The sequence below is a fragment of the Dermochelys coriacea genome, chromosome 2, assembly GCF_009764565.3.
Source record: "Dermochelys coriacea isolate rDerCor1 chromosome 2, rDerCor1.pri.v4, whole genome shotgun sequence".
NCBI lineage: Eukaryota > Metazoa > Chordata > Testudines > Dermochelyidae > Dermochelys > Dermochelys coriacea.
Window position 1 is genome coordinate 267,292,835 of NC_050069.1, and position 22,624 is coordinate 267,315,458.

The 22,624-nt window shown below is 49.8% G+C and overlaps 1 protein-coding gene across 1 annotated transcript in view; it reads left to right on the forward strand.

The window, feature by feature from the left end:
- The window catches only part of NBEAL2 (neurobeachin like 2), a 180,805-nt gene that overhangs the window by 73,809 nt on the left and 84,372 nt on the right, over positions 1 to 22,624 (forward strand). The window contains 1 exon segment of the mRNA XM_038390938.2: positions 15,532 to 15,696. Within this exon segment, the coding sequence (XP_038246866.2) occupies positions 15,532 to 15,696 (165 nt within the window).

Here is a 22,624-nt window from a genome sequence, read left to right on the forward strand (position 1 = left end):
GGCAAGGATGTAAATCGTGTGGGTGACTTTCCACTGCAGGACTAGTGGCTAGACGTGATGCAGGCAGCTCTAGCCGTTAAAGCTTTTTTCCCTTCTGCGCCTCTGTGCTCCAGTGCTTGCATTGGCAGAGCTGTGTGTTTGTAACTCGGCCCTGACCCACAGCCCTCCCGCTATTCCAGTCTTGGGCTCCTGCTCTCTCTGGCCATGGTTATTCCCATGTCTATAGATATGACTAATCATGTAACACTTCCTAAGTGTTGATCCAGGAGCTCTCTGCTGGGGAAATGGAGCCCAATCTGGGTGGTTTAAGGCAGAAGAAAAGCCAGGCTCCAAATATCGGCTATATTTAGCAAGTCCCTTAATTGTTGTACAGTAATTGCACTTGGCCTGTCAACGATCAGCTAATCTACACTTAATGCTATTTGCGGATGCTCCCTGGCCAGCATTATGCACAAGCGGAACACGCCTGAAGTTGTGCATTGTGAAATATTTCACAATGCATTAATTAAAACCTGTAATCTCATTGGGCTACCCCGGTGTAACAAAAGGAGGAATTGGATTTAGGGTGTGCCAGGCTCAGGAATGGTGGGGAGGAGATTTCGCTAGTAGTCTTCTGCATCATTATGCAGCTGAGTTCGTTGTGGACGCTACCAGCACTCCCTGCTCTGTTGGCCTTTTTTCTTGAGTCCTCTCCGCAGTTGCCAACTGATCTAAATTCTTTGATTCAGCTCCTGCTGCCTCTGTTGGATCAAGGAGAATATTTCTGAGACTCTGGAGGATCCTAAGTCCTTGGTCCTCTGCCTGAGTGCCTGGCTTGTGGCGTGGCTGGTTCCTAGATTCCTAGCCCCCTGCATTGACCCCTCTGCGGGTACATCTGGCACTTGAGTGAAGAGGAGCCTCCGAAGTTCTCACACTCTCCTTCCTTGGTACCGTGGGGTGGATTTTAACGTACTTGCTGTAGGAGGCTAAAATCTGGACTCTCCGCTTCCTCATTCCACAGGCCGGTTGTGGAAGGGGCATAAGATGGGCTGGGACTGCCCCAGGCTTTAGATCAGGAAAGTGCCCTGTGAAGAGCTCTGGAATAAACCTCTGGCAAGTCAGAGGGCGTTTGGCCATTAGGCGATCTGACTGCATAATTGAGGATTATGTTCACCCCTTGGAAAGGATCTGACCAGCCCTGAAGCAGTAAAACCAGACTCTGTGCTCACGATGGTTTGTCTTTTAAATGAAACTGTTCTCATGCTGCCACCCTCCCTTGCCTCAAATTTTGGCCGATAAACTGGTGCTTGACGGAAGCCCTAACCCCTTCCCCACAGTACAGAAACCTGATCCTGAAAGGTGCTGAACCCCTGCAGTCCATATTGAAATCAATAAGGTGACTCGGGATGAAGCCATAAATGCATCTGACTGAGCAATGCTGTTTCTATATGGCTGAGTCTTTCCTGACCCATTCTGGAGGTCAGTTTTATGACCTGAAGCATGTGGATTGATGACTCTAGGCCTAGCTGGTGTCAGTGCAGATTCATGCAGGTAACCACAATTGGGCCCCTGGGTGAGATTAACAATTAGGCCCTGGATAGTTGAACTCCAAGCAGCCATTTGTGGAACGCTTTGCTTCCAGGTTTCAGATCATGCTGTGGCTGCCCCCTATCTCCCTCTGCCTGTGGTTAGCAGGGTTGATTTCCACACCCCTTGGGTTCTATTGCAGTTACAATCTGTCCTCGTGTCTCCCAACCATCAGTGCAATTTCCTGGCGGCTTCCCTCCTCTCTTGTGGGGGTGGGGCAGGAGGACAGAGAGCTGCGCCCCGCCCGTGCATGGGAGGTGGAGGCAGTGAGGAGATCTCCATGGAGACGACATCACCTTTATACTGGGTATTAGTCAGCTCTGTTGACTCATGCAAACTGCAGGGCAAACAACCTGTCCTAGCTATGGTGGGGGAAGACCAGAAGAGAGACTGTCATGGAGTTCAAAGCCAGAAGGGACCTCCTGTCTATCCCAGGCCAGCAGCCCCCCAACCCTACTAAACCCACCAACTGAATAGCCCACAGAAGACAAGGCTGTTATGTGCCACAGGCAGAGAATAAGGGGGATCAAGGCACACCAATGTGCGAGTCCCCTGCAGTGGCAGGCAAATGTTTGAGTTACAACCCGTTCTTCCTGGCAAGTGGCCCGCAACCCACACACTGCAGGGGAAGGCAACCTGCCCTCTCCCCGGTCATTGCCAATCTAACCTGGAGGGAAATTCCTTCCCGACTCCACATGTGGTGATCAGTTAGGACCCTGAGCACGTGAGCAAGTACCAGCCAGCCATGCCCTTGAGAGACAGAATGCTCGGTGACCCCTCCAAACCCTGGTCCTCCCCATCCAGTGTCTCCTCTCCAGCCATGACAATCGCTGATGCTTCAAAGGAAAGAGATTTTAAAAAAAAAAAAAAAAAAACCTCCCAGAATACACTGGGCGAAATCCCTTCCTGACCCTTGGGGTGGCTGCTGAGCCCTGAAGCTTGAGCTTTGGTACATATAGTATAACGAGAAGTGAGCCCCGAGGCCATTGGGCATACTTAGGGCTGTCTATATGCATGTACTTGCAAAGCCCCCCGCTGCACGGTACAGACTGCCTTACCATCTCGGATCAGCTTCACGCTAGAGGAAGACTGTAGTTGAGGCAGAGCCTCATAGCCAGCTCTTCAGCGTCCCAGGCTGCCTCCCTAACCACTGGGCCATTCAAATCTGCTGGCAGCGCTAGTTAATCTGGTTGTGGGGTTGGGAAGAATGCGTCTCACTCTTATCTCCCTCTGAGCTCCGCGGCAGAGAATCCCTTGCTCTTTGGGGCGGGGCTCCACACTGAGCCTGTTGGATCCTGAGAGAGTCTATTTTTGGAAGGTGCTATGTGTGGAGTGGGAGATCGAGCTGTGAGTGGCCGTCTCATTGAGCTCCTAGATCAAGCAGCTGTAATCCCCTGCCAAGGGAAGCGTCTCAAGCCTGTGCCTATCCTGGTCTGATGAGGTGTGTTTTCAGGGGTTTAGCAATGACACTTGGCATGTGTCCGATCTTTAATGCCTCTCCTCTGAGGAGGGTCGGTGCCAGTCCGTGTTTAAATTTGGTGCTAGGCCAGAAAGAAGAGGGCTTCTGGGCCAAGTCTTATTTGCATGACCACACGAACTTTGTCAAGTCACTAATGCACATTTGAAGATCTCCGGTATAAATAAGGTAAGTGCCATGCAGCTTGCAATGCACTAGCAACAGTGTAGGCCAGGGGGTTTTTCTGAAGCTTACGTGCTGTCCACAGTTTCGCAGGACACTGTTTGTTGGCATACTCCTCTTCCTCTTCCTTGCTCCCTCTTGGAGCTGGGCTTGGAGCATAGTCGCTCTGCTTGGCTCACTGCAGCCCTGGTCATGTGATGGCAGCGTGATGGCAGCATGCTGATTTCTTCAAGTAGAGGCAGCTGTGTATTCCATGTTGCTGTGCGCAAGCCCTGTGCACTGAAGCTGGAGAACTTTGCGTAGCAGTACCTGTGGGGGGGGGTGCTCATGCCCTGTGGCTCTGCTCCTCCCCTAAACTATGTAAGGGTGCTGCTGTCCCAACCCCCCTCAGTTCCTTCTCAACCACCCTCCACCTAGAGTGGCACTCGGTGTGGTGTGTTCACGTCATGTTTTCAGTCTCTTTTCTGAGGGTTTTTCCCCCCTCTAGTTAATAGTTAGTAGTGCATTTGGTTTAGTTAAGTGTCTAGAGTAGTTGGCTCTCACTACGGTTTCAAGCATTGTTTGTCTTGGGATGTCTCCAACAGTGATCCCCACCCAAGGTGCCTTTGTCTTGGTGAAGGGCATGTTATGGAACAGTGCTCCATCGGTAAGTCATTCCAGAAGAGGCTTCTGATGGCCCAGAGCCATAGGGCTGACGTATCAAGGCCCTCATCTGATCGGCGGTTGCCTTCAGAACTGGCAGGTGATGTCGCTCCGCTTCGGACCCTGCTGTTTTCACCCAAGAGGAAGCGGAAGTTCTTCCTACCCTAGCGTGATGAGGAGGAGGTTCCATAAGACAAATCAGAACTGCTCCAAGGTTCAGGGAGACTCTCCCTCCGTTTCTAAGAGGAGTGCTGACTTGTGCCATACTACTTCCAGCACACGGGATGGAGCAGGTCTGTCCAACCACTCCCCGCTACCACATTAGGATCAGCATGGAAAAGTCCCTCTCCAGCTTCAGTCACACTAAGCTTATTCAACCATTTTAGGTCTCATCCTAGGATTCTAAACATCGATGGAAAACTTGAATAATCCGAGTGTAGCAATAGGAATATACTACGGACCGCCTGAGGAGGGTGGTGAAATGCTCAGGAGATTAGACTACAAAAACAAACTCCAATAATGGCGGATTTCAACTATTCCCATATTCACTGGGAACATGTCTCTGGAAACATGGTGGGATGCAGAGAGAGAATTTCTAGACACCATTAATGACTGCTTCTTGGAGCAGCTAGTCCTGGAAACCCAAAGAGGAGAGGCAATTCTTGATATATTCCTAAGTGGCAAACAGGATCTTGTCTTACAGATGAATATAGCGGACCATAATGTAATTACATTTAACATTCCTTTTTTTGTGGGGGGGAATACCAAGAAATCCACCACAGTAACATTTAACTTCAAAAAGGAACTATACAAAAATGAGAAGCCAGTTAAATAGAAATTTAAAAGGAACAGTCACGAGTGAAATGCTTGCAAGCTGCAGAGACACTTAATGTAAAACACCATAATAGAGGCTCCTGCTATCTGTATATCTCAAATAAAAAAAACAGTAAGAGGATGAAATAATGCCCCCATGGCTAAACAGAGTGGAAGAGGTAGTTAGAGACAAAAGACTTCCTCTAAAAATTGGAATAATAGAATCACAGAGACAAGGACTGGAAGGGACTTGAGGGATCACCTAGTCCAGTCTCCAGTACTCATGGCAGGGACTAAGTGAAATCTATTGAGAAAAATAGAAAGGAGCATAAACTCTGGGAAGTTGAGAGTAAAAGTATAAGGCAGATCAAAAGAGAAATTGAAGAGCAAATAGTAAAAGACTCCCCCCCCCCCCCCCCCCAAAAAAAAAAAAGCAACAGGCAGGGAGCAGGGGAGCTGTTAGTTTTAAGAACCTCAGAAGCAGGAAGCCTGCCAATCAGTGAGCCACTGAGCAATGAAGTGCTAAAGGTGGGGCACTCAAGGAAGACAAGGACATTGATGCAAAGAATTTATTTAGCTTCCCCACCATCTTCACGGCAGAGGATGTGAGGGAGAATCTCACATCTGAGCCATTCATCTCCAGTGACAGATTTGAGAAACTGTCCCAGACTGAGGTGTCAGTAGAGGAGATTTTGGAACAAACTGACACATTTAACAGCAAATTAAAATAAGAGTTCTGAAGGAACTCCAATATGAAATTGCAGAACTATTAACTGGTAGGTAACCTATCATTTAAATCAGCCTTGGTACCAGGTGACTGGAGGAGTGTAACACTGTTCTTTAAAAGGCTCCAGAGGTGATCCTGGCAGTTACAGGCCAGTAAGGCTAACTTCAGTACCAGGTTAATGGTTCAGGGCAACATGTGTCAGGGCGTTCCCTTTGCTGGTCCCCTCTGCCCAGGATTGTAGTCACCAGTCATCCTTCATAGGCTGAGGAATGCATTTGGGGTTGCTGAAAATTCAAGGCCTGTGAAAGGAAGCTTCTCTGCATCTCAGTGTCCTAGAGCTTTGTGCCAGCTACAGTGGCTGTCAGGCCCTTCGAGATGACATCAGGGACTCAGCGGTTCCATGCTCACTGACAATGCCACTGTGATGTATTAGGTGAACAACAGAAGGAGCACACTCCAATGTGCTGTTTTGGGAGGTGATCAGGCTCTGGCAGTTTTGCATCGGGGAAAACGTTACCCGTGGCCAATCACTTACCTGGGATCCAGAATCACCCAGTGGATGGCCTCGGCAGAAATTTCTCCCTGAAGCCCAGGGTCCTGTGGGCCATCTTTGAAGTTTGGGGCATTCTGACAATCGACCTGTTTGCCACGAAACCCAACAAGAAATGCAGGCTGTACTGCTCTGGAGGGGGTCTCAGTTCAGGCTCTCTGACCGATGCTTTTCACCTGAACTGGGAACTGGAATTCCTGTATGCTTTTCCTCCAGTGCTGATCATTCCGCCGGTCATTCTCAAGCTGAAATTGGACAGTGCCAAGCTCACTTTCATTGTTCTAGCGTGGCCGAGACAATGTTAGTTCTCTGACCTTCTCACATTTATCAGTTCAGCCTCCCATACCTCATCTTCAACCCTGACCTCCTGACTCAGCGTCATGGTCAAGTTTGCATCCAGCGCTCAGCTCCCTGCATCTCATGGTGTCGATGCTGCCTTGTTAGAGGAGGAATTGATGTTTGAGGCAATCTGGCAAATCCAGGGTTGGAAGAGACCTCGGGAGGTCATCTAGACCAACCCCCTGCTCAAAGCAGGGCCAACACCATCCAAGCCAGGGCTTTGTCAAGCCAGGCCTTAAAAACCTCTAAGGAAGGAGATTCCACCACCTCCCTAGGTAACCCATTCCAGTGCTTCACCACCCTTCTAGTGAAATAGTGTTTCCTAATATCAAACCTAGACCTCCCCCAGTGCAACTTGAGACCATTGCTCCTTGTTCTGTCATCTGCCACCACTGAGAACAGCTGAGCTCCATCCTCTTTGGAACCCCCCCTTCAGCTAGTTGAAGGCTGCTATCAAATCCCACTTCACTCTTGTCTTCTGCAGACTAAACAAGCTCAGTTGTTGCCTAATAGTAGAAAGCCTTCCATCAGAGTGGCCTACTTGGCCAAGTGGAAGCAGTTCTCCATGTGGTGGTTAGCCTAGGAGTTAAACTGAAGTTGGCTTGTAGCCAGGACATTTTGGAGTACCTGTTACACCTTCAGACTTCTGGTCTCGCACTTAGTTCGTTGCGAGTCCACTCGGGGTGGATTTCAGTATTTCATCCACCTATCCATGGGAAGTTGGTGTTTTTTGAACTCCATGGCAGAGAGGCTCTTGAAAGGAATCCACTCATCTCTGCCTGCTGGTTAAAGAGCCAATTCCTTTGTGGGATCTTATATGGTCTTAGCAGCTCTTATGGGCCCTCCATTGATCTTCTCTCTCTGTTCCGTGTCAGAAAACTTTTTTTTTTTTTTTCCCTCTTGTGGCCATAACATCGGCTGGCGGGAGAGTGAGTTGCAGGCTTTGAGGGTGGAGCGTCCTTGCACACAATTTTCCAAAGACACAGTAACCCTGCAGCTGCATCCTGAGGTTTTTTTTTTTAATCTAAAGTGGTTTCTCAGTTTCACTTAAACAAAGATGTGTATCTCCCAGTGTTTTTTTCTCTAAGCCGCATTCAACCCCAGATGAACGGGATCTTCATATGTTGGATGTCAGGCAAGGTTGGACTTTTTACCTGGATAGGACTAAATCTTTCTGATCTTTGTTGTCCGTTTCATATGCAGATGGAATGAAGGGGCAAGCAGTCTCTCTGCACAGACGATCTCCAAGTGAATAACTTCCTGTACCATGACCGCATATAAAGTATCTCCAACTGTGCCCCCTCAGTGTGCAAGCTCATCTCATGAAGTCCCAGGCCACATCGATGATATATCTAAGTGACGTTCCTATATTGAACATTTGCAGGGCTGCCACTTAGTCCTCTGTATGTACATTTACAAACCACTGTGCCGTTTCTACTGCATCCAGCTCAGCTGCAAACTTCGGGAAGGCAATCCCTGTTTAAATGGACTCTGAGCCCCACCTCCTGCTATAGAGTCACCTACATGGAATACACATCTGCATCTACTCGAAAAAAGAAGAAAAAAACAGTCACTTTGCATGTATTTAACTGTTCTTCAATATGTGATGCAGACGTATATTCCCCAACCCACCCTCTGTCCCCTCTGCATCGGAGTCTGTGCTCTTGACCTTTTATGGCCAAGGGAGGGCCTACGGGGTACTGCTAGGCAGAGTTCTCTAGTGTTGGCACGCTGGGCGCATGCACACCCCACAATATCTATTAGGGGACACCATCATAGGGCCTAATCGCATCAGTCACGCTATCAAGGCTCATTCACCTGCACATCTACCCATGTGATATATGCCATCATGTGCCAGCAATGCCCCTCTGCCATGTACATTGGTCAAAACTGGACAGTCTCTACGTAAAAGAATAAATGGACACAAATCAGACATCTAGAATTATACATTCAAAAACCAGTTGGAGAACACTTCAATCTCTCTGGTCACTCGATCACAGACCTAAGAGTGGCTATACTTCAACAAAAAAAGCTTCAAACACAGACTCCAACGAGAGACTGCTGAATTGGAATTAATTTGCAAACTGGATACAATTAACTTAGGCTTGAATAGAGACTGGGAATGGATGAGTCATTATACAAAGTAAAATTATTTCCCCATGGTATTCTCCCCCACACCCCACCCCCCACTGTTCCTCAGATGTTCTTGTTAATGGCTGGAAATGGCCTACCTTGCTTGTCACCATGAAAGGTTTTCCTCCTTCCCCCCCACCCCCTGCTGGTGATGGCTCATCTTAAGTGATCACTCTCCTTACAGTGTGTATGATAAAACCCATCGTTTCATGTTCTCTGTGTGTGTATATAAATCTCCCCTCTGTATTTTCCACCGAATGCATCCGATGAAGTGAGCTGTAGCTCACGAAAGTTTATGCTCAAATTTGTTAGTCTCTAAGGTGCCACAAGTACTCCTTTTCTTTTTGCGAATACAGATTAACACGGCTGCTACTCTGAAACCTCCCTGGTCTGTATCGCATCTCAAAGAACAACCCTTGCAGTACAAGTGAATAAAATAAAAAAGCTAATCTTCCTAATATATCCTTCATTAGGAAAAACTTCCGAACTGCCAGGGTGGTGAAGCACTGGAATAAATTGCCCAGGGAGGTTGTAGCATCTCCATCATTGGAGATTTTTAAAGCAGGTTAGACAAACACCTGTCAGGGATGGTCTAGATAATACTTGCTGCTGCCATGAGTGCAGGGGACTGGACTACATGATGTCTCAAGGTCCCTTCCAGTCCTGTGGTTCTATGATTCTTCCTGCTCATGACATGCAGATATTAATCTGTCTAAACTCTCTGATTATCCAAGGATGGGTTTTTTCACTACTCTCCCCTGAGTCTGTCACAATATTGTCTGGAATTACAGTAATGTGGAGCATAACCATGGCTATGCAGCCAGGTCTTCTGGTCCCCTCCACCTTTCCATGTCCCAGGGCAGGCCTGCAGCAGACAGATCCCCCCAGCCCTGCAATGGGAGAGCCTTCAAGCTCCTCCCCTCCCAATGTGTGCTATGGAAAAGGGGAGCTTGAAGCTGGCTTCAGGGACTCATCCTCCTGCCTCCCCAGGCCTGGGTTCCTGCACTCTTTCCACGCACCCAGCTCTCCAGTCTATTCTCCTGACTTCTCTGGCTCCCTTGCAGCTACCTCCAGGGCTCTGAAACCCTGCTGCCAGGCCCCATGGAACAGCCCCTCTGCCTCTTGAGGGGGGGAAGCTGCAGAGAGGGAGACCAAATAAAATGTGGCTGCAGCAAAATGGCAAATTCTGCCTCATAGGACCCTATATAAGAGAGAGCCCCAAATATCAGGACTGTCCCTATAAATCGGGACATCTGGTCACCCTACCCCCCTCCCTTGCCAAGCAAATGAGGAGAGGCACTGCATCCAAAGAATATGCATCCCCTCATAGAATCTCAGGGGTTGGAAGAAACCTCAGGAGATCATCTAGTCTAACCCCTGCTCAAAGCAGGACCCAACACCGACTAAATCATCCCAGCCAGGGCTTTGTCAAGCTGGGCCTTAATTCCACCGCCTCCCTAGGTAACCCATTCCAGTGCTTCACCACCCTCCTAGTGAAAAAGTTTTTCCTAATATCCAACTAAACCTCCCGCACTGCAACTTGAGACCGTTACTCCTTGTTCTGTTGTCTGCTACCATGGAGAACGGTCTAGATCCATCTTCTTTGGAACCCCCTTTCAGGTAGTTTAAAGCAGCTATCAAATCCCCCTCATTCTTCTCTTCCGCAGACTAACAATCCCAGTTCCCTCAGCCTCTCCTCCTAAATCATGTGTTCCAGTCCCCTAATCATTTTGTTGTCCTCCGCTGGACGCTTTCCAATTTTTCCACATCCTTGTAGTGTGAGGCCCAAAACTGGACACAGTACTGCAGATGAGGCCTCACCAATGTCGAATCGAGGGGAACGATCATGTCCCTCGATCTGCTGGAAATGCCCCTACTTATACAGCCCAAAATGCCATTGGCCTTCTTGGCAACAAGGGCACACTGCTGACTCATATCCAGCTTCTCGTCCACTGTCACCCCTAGGTCCTTTTCCGCAGAACTGCTGCGAGCCATTTCGGTCCCTAGTCTGTAGCGGTGCCATGGGATTCTTCCGTCCTAAGTGAAGGACTCTGCACTTGTCCTTGTTGAACCTCATCAGATTTCTTTTGGCCCAATCCTCTAATTTGTCTAGGGCCCTCTGTATCCTACCCCTACCCTCCAGTGTATCTACCTCTCCTCCCAGTTTAGCGTCATCTGCAAACTTGCTGAGGGTATAATCCACACCGTCCTCCAGATCATTAATGAAGATATTGAACAAAACCGGCCTGAGGACCGACCCTTGGGGCACTCCACTTGATACTGGCTGCCAACTAGACATGAAGCCATTGATCGCTACCATTGAGCCTGACAATCTAGCCAGCTTTCTATCCACTTTTAGTCCATTCATCCAGCCCATACTACTTTAGCTTGCTGGCAAAAATACTGTGGGAGACCATGTCAAAAGCTTTGCTAAGTCCAGGAACAACACGTCCACTGCTTTCCCCTCATCCACAGAGCCAGTTATCTCGTCTTAGAAGGCAATTAGATTAGTCAGGCATGACTTGCCCTTGGTGAATCCATGCTGACTGTTTCTGATCACTTTCCTCTCTCTAAGTGCTTCAGAACTGATTCCTTGAGGACCTGCTCCATGATTTTCCAGGGACTGAGGTGAGGCTGATTGGCCTGTAGTTCCCCGGATCATCCTTCTTTCCTTTTTAAAGAAGGGCACTGCATTAGCCTTTTCCAGTCGTCCGGGACCTCCCTGATCGCCATGAGTTTTCAAAGATAATGGCCAATGGCTCTGCAATTACATCCGCCAACTCCTTAGCACTCTCGGTTGCAGCGCATCCGGCCCCATGGACTTGTGCTCGTCCAGCTTTTCTAAATAGTCCCGAACCACTTCTTTCTCCACAGAGGGCTGGTCACCTCCTCCCCATGCTGTGCTGCCCAGTGCAGTAGTCTGGGAGCTGACCTTGTTCGTGAAGACGGAGGCAAAAAAAGCATTGAGTACATTTAGCTTTTTCCACATCCTCTGTCACTAGGTTGCCTCCCTCATTCAGTAAGGGGCCCACACTTTCCTTGACTTTCTTCTTGTTGCTAACATACCTGAAGAAACTCTTCTTGTTACTCTTAACATCTCTTGCTAGCTGCAACTCCAAGTGTGATTTGGCCTTCCTGATTTCACTCCTGCATGCCTGAGCAATATTTTTATACTCTTCCCTGGTCATTTGTCCAATCTTCCACTTCTTGTAAGCTTCTTTTTTGTGTTTAAGATCAGCAAGGCTTTCACTGCTAAGCCAAGCTGGTTGCCTGCCATATTTACTATTACCTCAATAAGGATTCTTTAAAATACAGCCAGCTCTCCTGGCCTCCTTTCCCCCTCATGTTATTCTCCCAGGGGATCCTGCCCATCAGTTCCCTGAGGGAGTCAAACTCTGCTTTTCTGAAGTCCAGGGTCCTTATTCTGCAGCTCTCCTTTCTTCCCTGTGTCAGGATCCTGAACTCGACCATCTCGTGGTCACTGCCTCCCAGGTTCCCATCCACTTTTGCTTCCCCTACTTATTATTCCCGGTTTGTGAGCAGCAGGTCAAGAAGAGCTCTGCGCCTAGTTGGTTCCTCCGGCACTTGCACCGGGAAGTTGTCCCCTACACTTTCCAAAAACTTCCTGGATTGTCTGTGCACCGCTGTATTGCTCTCCCATCAGATATTGGGGGTGATTTGAAGTCTCCCATGAGAACCAGGGCCTGCGATCTAGTAACTTCCGTGAGTTGCCGGAAGGAAGCCTCGTCCCATCTTGCCCCTTAGGTCCTGGCCAGGATGTTAAATTGCGACTCCCCTGGGTAGAGCTCTGCTGCCTGGGGCATGGGGAGGTGGAGGGGACAGGGAGACCTGGCCGTAGTTATGCCGTACATTAGTGGAGGGCTCTGGCATGGCTCTGAGCCAGGGCTGCTGTGGGGGAGGGTGGGGCAAAGGGCATGCATGGCACCACTGCAGCAAGGGGTAGCTGGAGACGTGAGGAGCTGGATGGGAAGTCCGATGAAGGTAATGGAAAGGCTTCTGCTGACTTCACCGGGCTGTGGCTTGGGCTTTGACCTAGGCCTGCAGAGGCCAGAACTGGGCATGCTGCTTGTAGGCTAAGTGACTTGCTCGCATGCTGAGCGCCCCTGTCCTGCTGGTGCCCCCCATGACACCCCACGGAGCCACCCCTCGGACCTCCGCACTGTCCAGACCTTTGCCTCGCATGTTGTGGGCGTAGCCAGCCAAACCCAGGTGCCTGAATGGGTGCCATGGGAGAGGTGAGGAGGGACTCCCTGCTCCCCCCCCTCCCTGCTCTAGGGCTCCCTGTACTGTGGGGCTTTCACCCAGACCCGGGGCAGTCTCCTGAGGCACCCAGGCCCCTGTACCGATAGGTCACTCACAAGGTGGCCTTGCTTGCTGCCCTCGACAACGCCTCCCTGCTTCCAAATGTCCTCAGCCGTCTGTCTCTCTGGGCCACCCTCCTTTCCCCTGTAGGCTTGGCGAAGCAAGTCTGACATCTCCTCCTCGTTTGGTAAACCCTGGCACCGAGCCCTGTGGCTGGTCCATCGGCCTGGACTTGGCTGAGAAGCTGATACCTGTCCGGCGAGGGGGAAAACAGCAGCTGAAGGCACCAGCCTGTGTCGGGAGAGACTCTTGCTCTCCAGTGCAGTGGCCTGTGTAAGCTTAAATGCTATGCAGCGTAGACAGTGTGGTGCACACACCTCCCCTGGTCTATGGCCTGGCAGTGAACGGAGCCTGGGAGTTGTCCTTTATCTCCCTTTCCCCAGCACTGTGCCCAAAGCTCACCAGATCCAGTCCATTTTTTTCATGGGACATGTGGTGGGTCCCTCTTTACCGCCAAAGCCCAGGGTATTTAATTTAGTTGTTGTGATGAGTGTCTGATAACAATATTTTAACTTTCAATAGCTCCAGTAAAAGTCAGTCCTGCAGCTGCCCCTGAAGTTAGATGGACCATTGTTGAGCACTGCTGACCTTCATAGAACTATCCCATTACCACAGCTCTGAACCCACTGATTCTGGGGCAGCGATCAGGTGCAGTTGTGGGATAGACTGTGCCACGGGGGACAGGGATACGTATAATGAGGAAAAAAATCTCGATAGGTTTCAAATACTGGAATTGGGAAAGGTTCAGAAAAGGGCAACTAAAATGATGAGGGGGTATGGAACAGCTTCCGTATTCGGAGAGATTAATAAGGCTGGGACTTTTCAGCTTGGAAAAGAGCCAACTAAGGGGGGTTATGATAGAGATCTATAAAATCATGACTGGTGTGGAGAAAGTAAATAAGGAAGTGTTATTTACTCCTTCTCATAACACACGAACTAGGGGTCACCCAATGAAATTAATTGGCAGCCGGTTTAAAACAAACAAAAGGAAGTATTTCTTCACACAGTGCAGTCAGCCTATGGAACTCGTTGCCAGAGTGTGAAGGCCAAGACTATAACAGGGTTCAAAAAGAACTAAAGTTCCTGGAGGATAGGTCCATTAGCCAGGATGGGCAGGGATGGTGGCCCTAGCCTCTGTTTGCCAGAAGCTGGGAATGGGCGACAGGGGAGGTATCATTTGATGATTCCCTGTTCTGTTCATTCCCTCTGAGGCACCTGGCACTGGCCACTGTCGGCAGATAGGATACTGGGCTAGATGGACCTTTGGTCTGACCCAGTATGGCTATTCTTATGTTCAAATAGAAACAACTGGTTGTGCTAAGTGCTGCAGCCTCACCTGTTAGGTCCTAGCTGGGGGTGTCAGGAAATTGGTGGTGAGCATGACAGAGCTGTTATCTTACCCTTGTATGACAAACAAAAGTAGAAATTTCTTTTAGCTGCCACCTGCTCTGCCCTAAAGTCAGTGACCTACTTTGTGTGTCATTTGCAAATAATGGCCCAGGGCAGGTTTTGCGTTTTAAGATGAGTTTGTTTCTAGACAGCAGTCACTCTAAAGAATTGGTTGCTTCTTTCCTGCTTGCCATGTTTGACCCAGTGGGGACCCTGGAGACTCCATGTGGGACCGATGCAATCTTATTCTGTAATAAATGTGACCTCACATGGAGTTATTCAGGAATAGCTACTGCCCTTTAAAGCACACCCTGCCTTAATCTGAATTAACTTGCACATTTAAACAAAGCCTAACAGAAATGTTTGTTCCAATCCCTCTCCCGCAGCGTGTGCCTAGCCCACAAGGCATGACTTTTCTGTTTCCCTCCCTTTTAAAGCTAGGACGTGTTGGAAGGGGCTAGAGAAAGATCCCAGTGGTTCAGTAATCACTGAAATGTAGGCCTGGAAGAGACCTCAAGAGGTCATCTAGTCCAGCCCCCTGCATGAGTAAACCTACATCATCCTTTTGCCATGTTTTTCTAACCTCTCCTTAAAACCTCCGAAGAGCTAGGGTTTGCAAACCTCCCTTTGAAGCTTATTCCAGTCCTTACCTATTCTAGTTAAGGGCTTTTCTTAATATCTAACCTAAATCTCTCTGCTGCAGATTAAGCCAATTTGCTTCTTGTCCTACCTTCAGTGGACATGGGGAACAGTGGATCACCACCCTCCCTGTATAACCACCCTTCACACATTTTGCAGACAGTTAATGACTATGTCCAACCTTCCTGTAGCACTCCTTACCTGTAGATCTCTGTGTTGGTACAGCGGTGGGTCAGGATGACTCCCTCCCTGTTCATGGATGGAGGTGTATAGGGGCGGAGAATGAAGAAGACCAGAGAAGAAGTGACTCTGAGAGGGGCCATAGCGGGGCAGGACTGGGAATAGAACCCAGGAGTGTTGCCAACCTCAAGCATTATGAGTCAGAGCCACCCAAAATTACAAGACTTAGAATCCATCACTCATGACTTCTTTTCCACCAATTTTCTTTATTATTGAGACCTGGTAGGGGTCACACTTTCACGCTTCTTCTCTGCCACAACAAGGGCTAGACCCTTTACTTTACTTTTTTTAATTAAAGCTGAGATTCTCCTGCAATCCCATGACTCCAGGAGTTGGGGCTTGAAGAAAAACACCAAATATTGTGAGACTCGGGATAAAAACAATGCGGTGGCTGCATCTCCCTGCTCCCAGAATGCAGAGACTGGGGTTGCTAGCTCTTAGACTAATTGCTTTGTTCCCTCTTCCCCCCAGGCCAGAAGATTCAGTCTCTGAGATCCCGCTGCTCCCACGCGATGTCCTGCATGTGCTGAGCCAACAGCTGGCGCACTGCGTGGCCCAGATGGCCCGCGAGGAGTCAGCCGAGGCAGGCCTTGGCCAGGCGCTCCTGCACGTCAAGTTCTTTATCATCATCTGCAGGTAGGCTGGAGAGTTTAATCGTTCTGGTGGAGTCTGTGAGAACGTAGCACCTTCCCGCTTGCAGGCCTCAGAGGACTGGATTCTGCTTCCCAAACCCTCCAGATTTACCAAGCCAGCATAAAACAGCTTCTTTATTACCTTGCTGGTTACTCAGAAGTCGAAACAACACAGTTCCCTTAAAGTGATCCAGCCTCAGGCCTCCATCTAGGTACCCGCGCCAAATATGATAAAAATTTTTGTAAATCTTTTTTCATCGTATAAAAGAAAGGGTTCTACCAATGCCAAAGGATTATCTCCCAGGTTAATGAATGTTTCAGATTTTACTCAAATACACACTACAGCCAATTCTTATTAACTAAACTAAAACTTATTAAAAAACAAATAGTATGGTTAAAAGATTAATATACATACAGACATGAGATCAATTCGTTTAGGTGCAGATCATAGCCGAGATGGTGAGCCGAGTGGTTGCAAAGAGTTCTTTCAGAAATAGTTAATAGTTTATAGTCCAATATCCAAATATCACATTCAGGGCATACCAGCATAACTGGGACCCCAATCTTGCAACTCAAACTTCCCCTGAAGAATCTTAAGCAGACCTGAGATGACAGAATCAGGACCCAAGGATTTTTTTTGACCATTTCATGTCCTCTTTGATGAGTTGGGAGTTCCTCAGGGAACAAAAGGTAATTAGGATGACTTTGAAGGTGGTCCATCACCAGTACTTACCTATAGGAATTAACATAAGGCTATTTGCTTGTTCCTCCACCATTCACAGATTATTTGCTATACATTTCAAAGAGAGATGAATATCGAGATATCCCATGTTTACAGTTCATTTAAGTGCTAGGATCTTCTTTTGACCTCTGAATTATCAGAATACAACAAGTTGATTACCTTGTTGACCCTACTCATACATATGTAAATACACAAACATCATCTCCCCACGTGTCTTCTGTGGGTTACTTATTTTTCTAGCCATGTGTGACGCGCGCACACACACAAACCCAGCGCCCCCTGCCAGGTTTTGCGGGACCTGACGAGGCAGAGCCCTCTCCCGCAGCGATGCGCTTGGGGCGGGGGCCTGTATCCAAGACAGCAGGTTGTACAGTTTCTATCTCTGGTTCTGTTTCCATGGAAACCAATCCACCATCACTTTCAACATACGCGTTTTAAGCTCTGGGGGAAAAAAAGACTCTCCCATCCCTGCTGCCGCTGCCCCTGCCCTGCCCTGCCTTGTCTGCATGCCGCATCTCCGCTGTGGTTGCCTGCAGGCAAGTTTTGGGGACCACCTCCTTTTCTTAAGGGGCACCTGGCATCCCTCACGCCTAGAGCGTAGATTTCCACCTAGTGCCCTGTCTAATGGCTGGGTGCTGTAAAACACCACTCAAGGCAGCCCTCTGCTAATCATCCTGTAATGAGTAGGACTTTAACCAGAAGCTGACGTGAGAAGGTACCCTCCTGAGTCCTGCTCCTCTCTTCTGCGTCCTCCCTCCCAAGCCAGAGATTCCACCACAAGCCCGCCTGTGGGTTTCCATTGCTCTGTGGCCTTGGGATTCAGGCAGACGTGCCCTGGCTTTGCAGGGCTTGGAAGTGAGAGAGCCTTGAAGTGCTGGTCTGAGTTTTCCTCAGCGTGTTGGATTTGGGGTACAGTTCGGAGGGTTCTTGTGTCATCTACCTCAAGCCTAGTTTCATATCAGAATGAACCCAGGGCCCCTGGCTAGTTCCTGGTTGTGGTCGGTATCTGTCAGCCCTGGCCTCCCCTTCTCCTTTCAGAGCATGAGCTGGTGGTTTTTATTCTGTTGCTAATTTTGTGGTGAGACCATTGTGTTCCTTCAACCGTTACCAACCTTGGCAACACCAGGATGTGTGAAGCCTTTAGCTTATTTTCCTGCTATCTAGCCACCCTGGCCTTTTGAAGTGGGGAGGAGGGACGGCCCGATGCCCTGTGGGGCAGGTGAAAGCACTGGGGTCTGTCTCAGTTCTGCTCGGGGTGACTAACCAGGAGGTGGGTCCCTGCACCCGAGTGTCTCGTGGCTGGTTACCAAACATCTTTGTCAGCGCTGGGTGATAAGGGGGCACAGCTTAGCTCTCAGCAGCCTTATCTCCTGGAATTTCAGGAGCCCGGTCTCTGCTCATGTTTCGGGTTGGCCAGAGGGCTGGGAAGGGGGGATGGCGGAGGAAGCATGGGGGCAGGGGAGCTAGGGATGGATGAGAGGAGGAAGGAAGGTTGCTAGAGGAGAATGAAGGGAGAATGCAGAGGATACGGTGCTGTCCAGGGGCTTAACCTCCAGACCGCATGGTTCCCCCAACACCAGCCATCCCCACCCACATCTTTCACTTTGCTGAGATGCTGAAATCTGCCAGGACGAGATCGAATGTTGCTGCACCCTTGACATGGCTAGGGGGAGTGGAGGGGCTTTCCCTGGATCTACCCTCCAGAGCCCTTGATTCTGAGCCTTCTCTGGTCCTCATGGCCATAGGATCAAAGCTCCTTGCAATCGTGAATGGACTCAATGCCCCCAGGAGATAGGGCAGTGCGAGTATTCCCCATTATATACAGAGGGAAACTGAGGCACAGAGGGAGTGACTTGGCCATAATCACACTGTGTCTGTGGCAGCGCCAGGAACAGAACCCAGTCCAGTGTTCTAGCCCCTAGGTCACAAAGTGCCTGGCCCATCCTTCCGACCCGTCGCGCAGAACAAGCTGCAGAAGGTACGGTCCCTGCCCCAGCTCGGCAGATAATGCAGCACTGAAGTATTTAGTGTCACAGAGAGGCAGGTATAGTATTTACCCATTCTACACATGGAGCAACTGAGGCACACAAAGTGACTTGATTAGGTTCCTCCAGCACTTGTCTGGCAGAGCTGGGGGTAGATCCAGGAGTCCTGTCTCCCAGCGCTGCACGGTAACCCCGTCTGTCCCCACCTCACTGTGGGAGCCTTTGCTAGGGGGATGCAGCTGCTTGTCTTGCCGGTTTCTCTCCCGCCCCCTCCCCCCCCCCCCGCAACAAGAGTGAGTGAGGGATCCGCATGCTGGCTCGGGAGATGCTAGGGGGGTTCCGTTTGCTTGCCATCGAAAGGGGAAGTGGAGCGAGCAGGGTGAGGAGCAGCCACTTCAGTGCTTCTTTCCTGACTGCGGAGCAATGTAGCTTGTCCCCCGGACTGCCAGCTGGGGCTGTCTGCAGCGCTCAGCATGAGCCCTGGAGGTGCCAGGGGAGCACGTCCAGCATGCAGGAGAGCAAAGGGGACAAGGCACCAGGAGGTGGGCTACAGCGAGGCACGTCTGTCCCCACTCCAGTGCCCAGGGTGTAAAGATGCCTGTCTAGTCTGTGCTGTCCGCGTGGGTGGACGACGAGAGGAAGGAAGGTCTGTGTTTATAGCACTGGACTAGGCTCTGCCACTGACTCACCATGTGACCTGGAAGTCACTTAATTGCTCTGGGCCTTAGTTCCCCATCTGTACAATGGGGTTAATGGCTCTTCCTTCCTCCTCCCACGCTCTGCCTTGTTTGTTTAGACGGCATGTTCTTGGGGTAGGCATCTGCCCTTGCTGTGTATCTGAACACCACCTAGCACAGTGGGGGCCCCCATCTCAGCTGGGTGTCTGGAGCTACAGTAATACAGGAATAGGCTATGAGCAGAGAAGCAGCCCTATTAACGCTCAGAACGGTGCCTTGCTCCTGGGGCTCCTATCAGACAGCCCTGATCTTACTGGGGGATGAATGGAGCCGGCAGCCATCGGGGAAGGGAAGAGGCTAATGTGGGGTTTGTCAGGCTGCTCGGGGTTTGCCCTCTTAGCTGTGTGTAGCTCACAGAAGTCACAGGAGTGAAAACCTTGTGCGTCGGATGCAGGTTTAAGCGGAAAAAGAAAAGGAGTACTTGTGGCACCTTAGAGACTAACAAATTTATTTGAGTATAAGATTTCATGAGCTACAGCTCACTTCATCGAAAGCTTATGCTCAAATTTGTTAGTCTCTAAGGTGCCACAAGTACTCCTTTTCTTTTTGCGAATACAGACTAACACGGCTGCTACTCTGAAACAGATCTAAGCAGGAGGATCTTTAGCATTCATGTTTCTGTCTTTTCATCAGCATTTGTAGCGTCATCCCCGTTGTAGAGGGGGAGACCGAGGCACCGAGCAGGCAAGCAACTTGCCCAGAGCCACATACCATGTTGGCATGAGAACTGAGATTAGAACCCAGGTCTCCTAGCTCCCAGTTCCCCTATTCTTAGCCGCTAGATCTACTTTCAGTAGCTAAAAATGACGCTGGGGTAGTTTCTCACCTCTCCCTGTCCCGTGTGCTGGTGGTAGACTGGCTTTGTAGGAGATGGTGACAGTGGGGTATTGGTTTTAGGAGATGCTGAATGGCTTCTGAACATTACACGTTGCCTTTGGGAGGGGACTCTTAGCCAAAACCCTGGTCGCTTCCTGCCTCTGTCTCTCCTCAGCTTCCAATCATCCCCAGCCATTAAATTTGCCCAGTAGGTCTCTTTCAGCCTTTGCATCCTTCCACCAGCACACCCTCAGGGTGGGGATGGAGTTTAGGAGAGGATTAGGAGAGAGTGCTGATCCCCGAACAGGAGTGCTAACCTTGACACCTGCTCGCTGTCTGAGTACGTCGACACCTGCAGCAGGAGGTGTCAAGTCCAGCAGCAGGAGCCAGTCCCGCCCTAGCTCTGATTGGGCTAGCATGCGGGAAATGGAAGCGTGGCCATAGCAGCACAAGACTTGCTGTTCCCCATACGCTCCTGTCTGGGGCCCTGGGCGCGTCCTCGTACCACCTCTGCTCTGTGTATGTTTTCAGCGCGCTAGCCCGCTCGTGTGGGTATGGCTCTGGAAGCTGGCATCGATACGTCCAGCTCAAAGTGCAGACGTCCCCGAAGACACAGCACTTGTTTTGTTTTTCCCCATCATAACTTGCAAATATTTCTGCTCCCTGGTAAATTTAAATGATAGACAAATGAACAAATCAGCTATTCCATGACCTTACAAATCTCATTTTTCCACAGCCCAGTACAACCCTTCATTAGAAAATGTTCTGTGCTAGTGAATTCCTTCTCCGTTTGCTCCTACCTGTACCCCTTGGCTGGCCCTCCGTGAAAGGCGATAGCAGGATTACTGTTCTGTATTACGGCAGCATGTAGAAGTCCTAGTCGAGATTACGGTCCCATTGTGCTAGGTGCTGTGTGCATGTAGTAAGAGACCACTCCTGCCCTGAAGAGCTTACAGCATCAATGGAACAGACGGGGCGGGGAAAAGGAAGTAGTATCCCCATTTTACAGAGGGGAAACTGAGGCACAAAGATTTAGTGGCATGCCTATGGTCTCATAGGGAGTCTGATGTCCCAAGTGACATGGCTGGGGCATGTGCAGTGAGGACTAGTGGGTGGAGCTGGAGTCTGGGGCCTGGGACCTGAGTTGGGAGCCAAGGTCAGAAGCCGGGAACCAGAGTCAAAGGTCAGACTGCTGGGAGCCCCAGGCCCTTTAAATTGTCCCCTGGGAAGCCAGGCTGCCCCAGTATGGTGCATCGGCTCTTGCCGGTACGCCATACCGGAGCATATCAGCTTACTTTCACCTCTGTTGTTTGCCCCAAATGCTATGGCTGGTGATGCAGCCATGATGGGGACATTGGACTGAACAGAGGGAATTGAAAGACTGGTCCTGCCAAGAAGAGAGGTCTTGACTAAAACTGGTTGGGGCAGAGACAGGGAGGAATTTTGGCAGAAAATTTAGTTTTTCTTGGCAAAAATTTAAAATTTTAGCCAAAATCCAAAAGAACTTAAATTCTGAAGTGCTGCTGCAATACCTCATGGGAGTTGTAGTTTGGGTGACTCACCCCTATTCTCATCCATGGAGAGGGCTCCCTGAGTGGACTACATCTCCCATGAAGCAACGTGGTCTCTCCTCTTGTCAGGGACGTCATGCAACATGGGAGATGTAGTCCAACCAGGGAGCTCAGTCCATAGAGAAGAATGGGGGGGTGAGAGATGAGGCAGCGTGTCCAAATACTTCAGGTTTCCTCAGAAAGCAGACTTGGTTTTGCAAAAATTGAAGTTTTTGTAGAAATGGCTTCAATGGAAAATTCTTGACCAGCGCAAATCTTGAGCTACCCACCCCCCCATGTCTGTCGGGAGCATTTTAAATGTCATTTGCCCATTGAGGTTCTCTGTGATGCTCAGGTTGGACTAAGGGGTTGGTAGGGGAGAGGAGAATCTCGGGTGCTGTGACGGCCCATTATAGACTGATGTAACTGGAACCTGTTCTACGCCAGGTCCAACCCGGCTTTGTCTGGCAGGAGCTGATAAGCCTTCCTGGCACAGGGTACTTTTTAGTGCCCCAGCCCTTGGAAGTTCACTTTTCTCTAGGCAACATTCACTTGGGATGGAGTCAATTTCCCAAAGGGAATTTGTGCGTTTGCCTCTGTGTGTCCTGATCAGAAAGTTCCCCTGGCTGAAAAGGGCTCTCGCCCTGTCTGACTCCCCATGGCTGGGGAGGTGGATGGATAGACATGGCCGCCCTTTCCTTTCCTCCAGTTTACCGCCTCCCTCGGTGGCAATTATCAAGGGACTTCCCTTTGGCTGAGGAGAGTTGAGTGGGACTCCACCAATGCCTCCCTGAGAGAGGGCAGTGGGCACGGCTGCAGAACTGGGACTGGTTCTGCCTTCAATTACCTTCCCGTCTGGGGCAAGCCCAGCTCTGCAGCACTCCAGTGCCTCCCCATTGCAGATCTAGAGGAGAACGCTTCCCTTGGGAATGAATGGAATGAGCATCCCCATTTGCTATCATGCTCAAGCACTTCTTCCAAGGAGCACTCTCTGAAATGCTAGTCAGACAGCAGGCTCAGCGTTACTGTCGGCTGGTGTTTGATCGCTCTGTCAGACTGTTCTCATCTGCCTGATTGCCTACAGGGTGCAGCGAAAGACGCA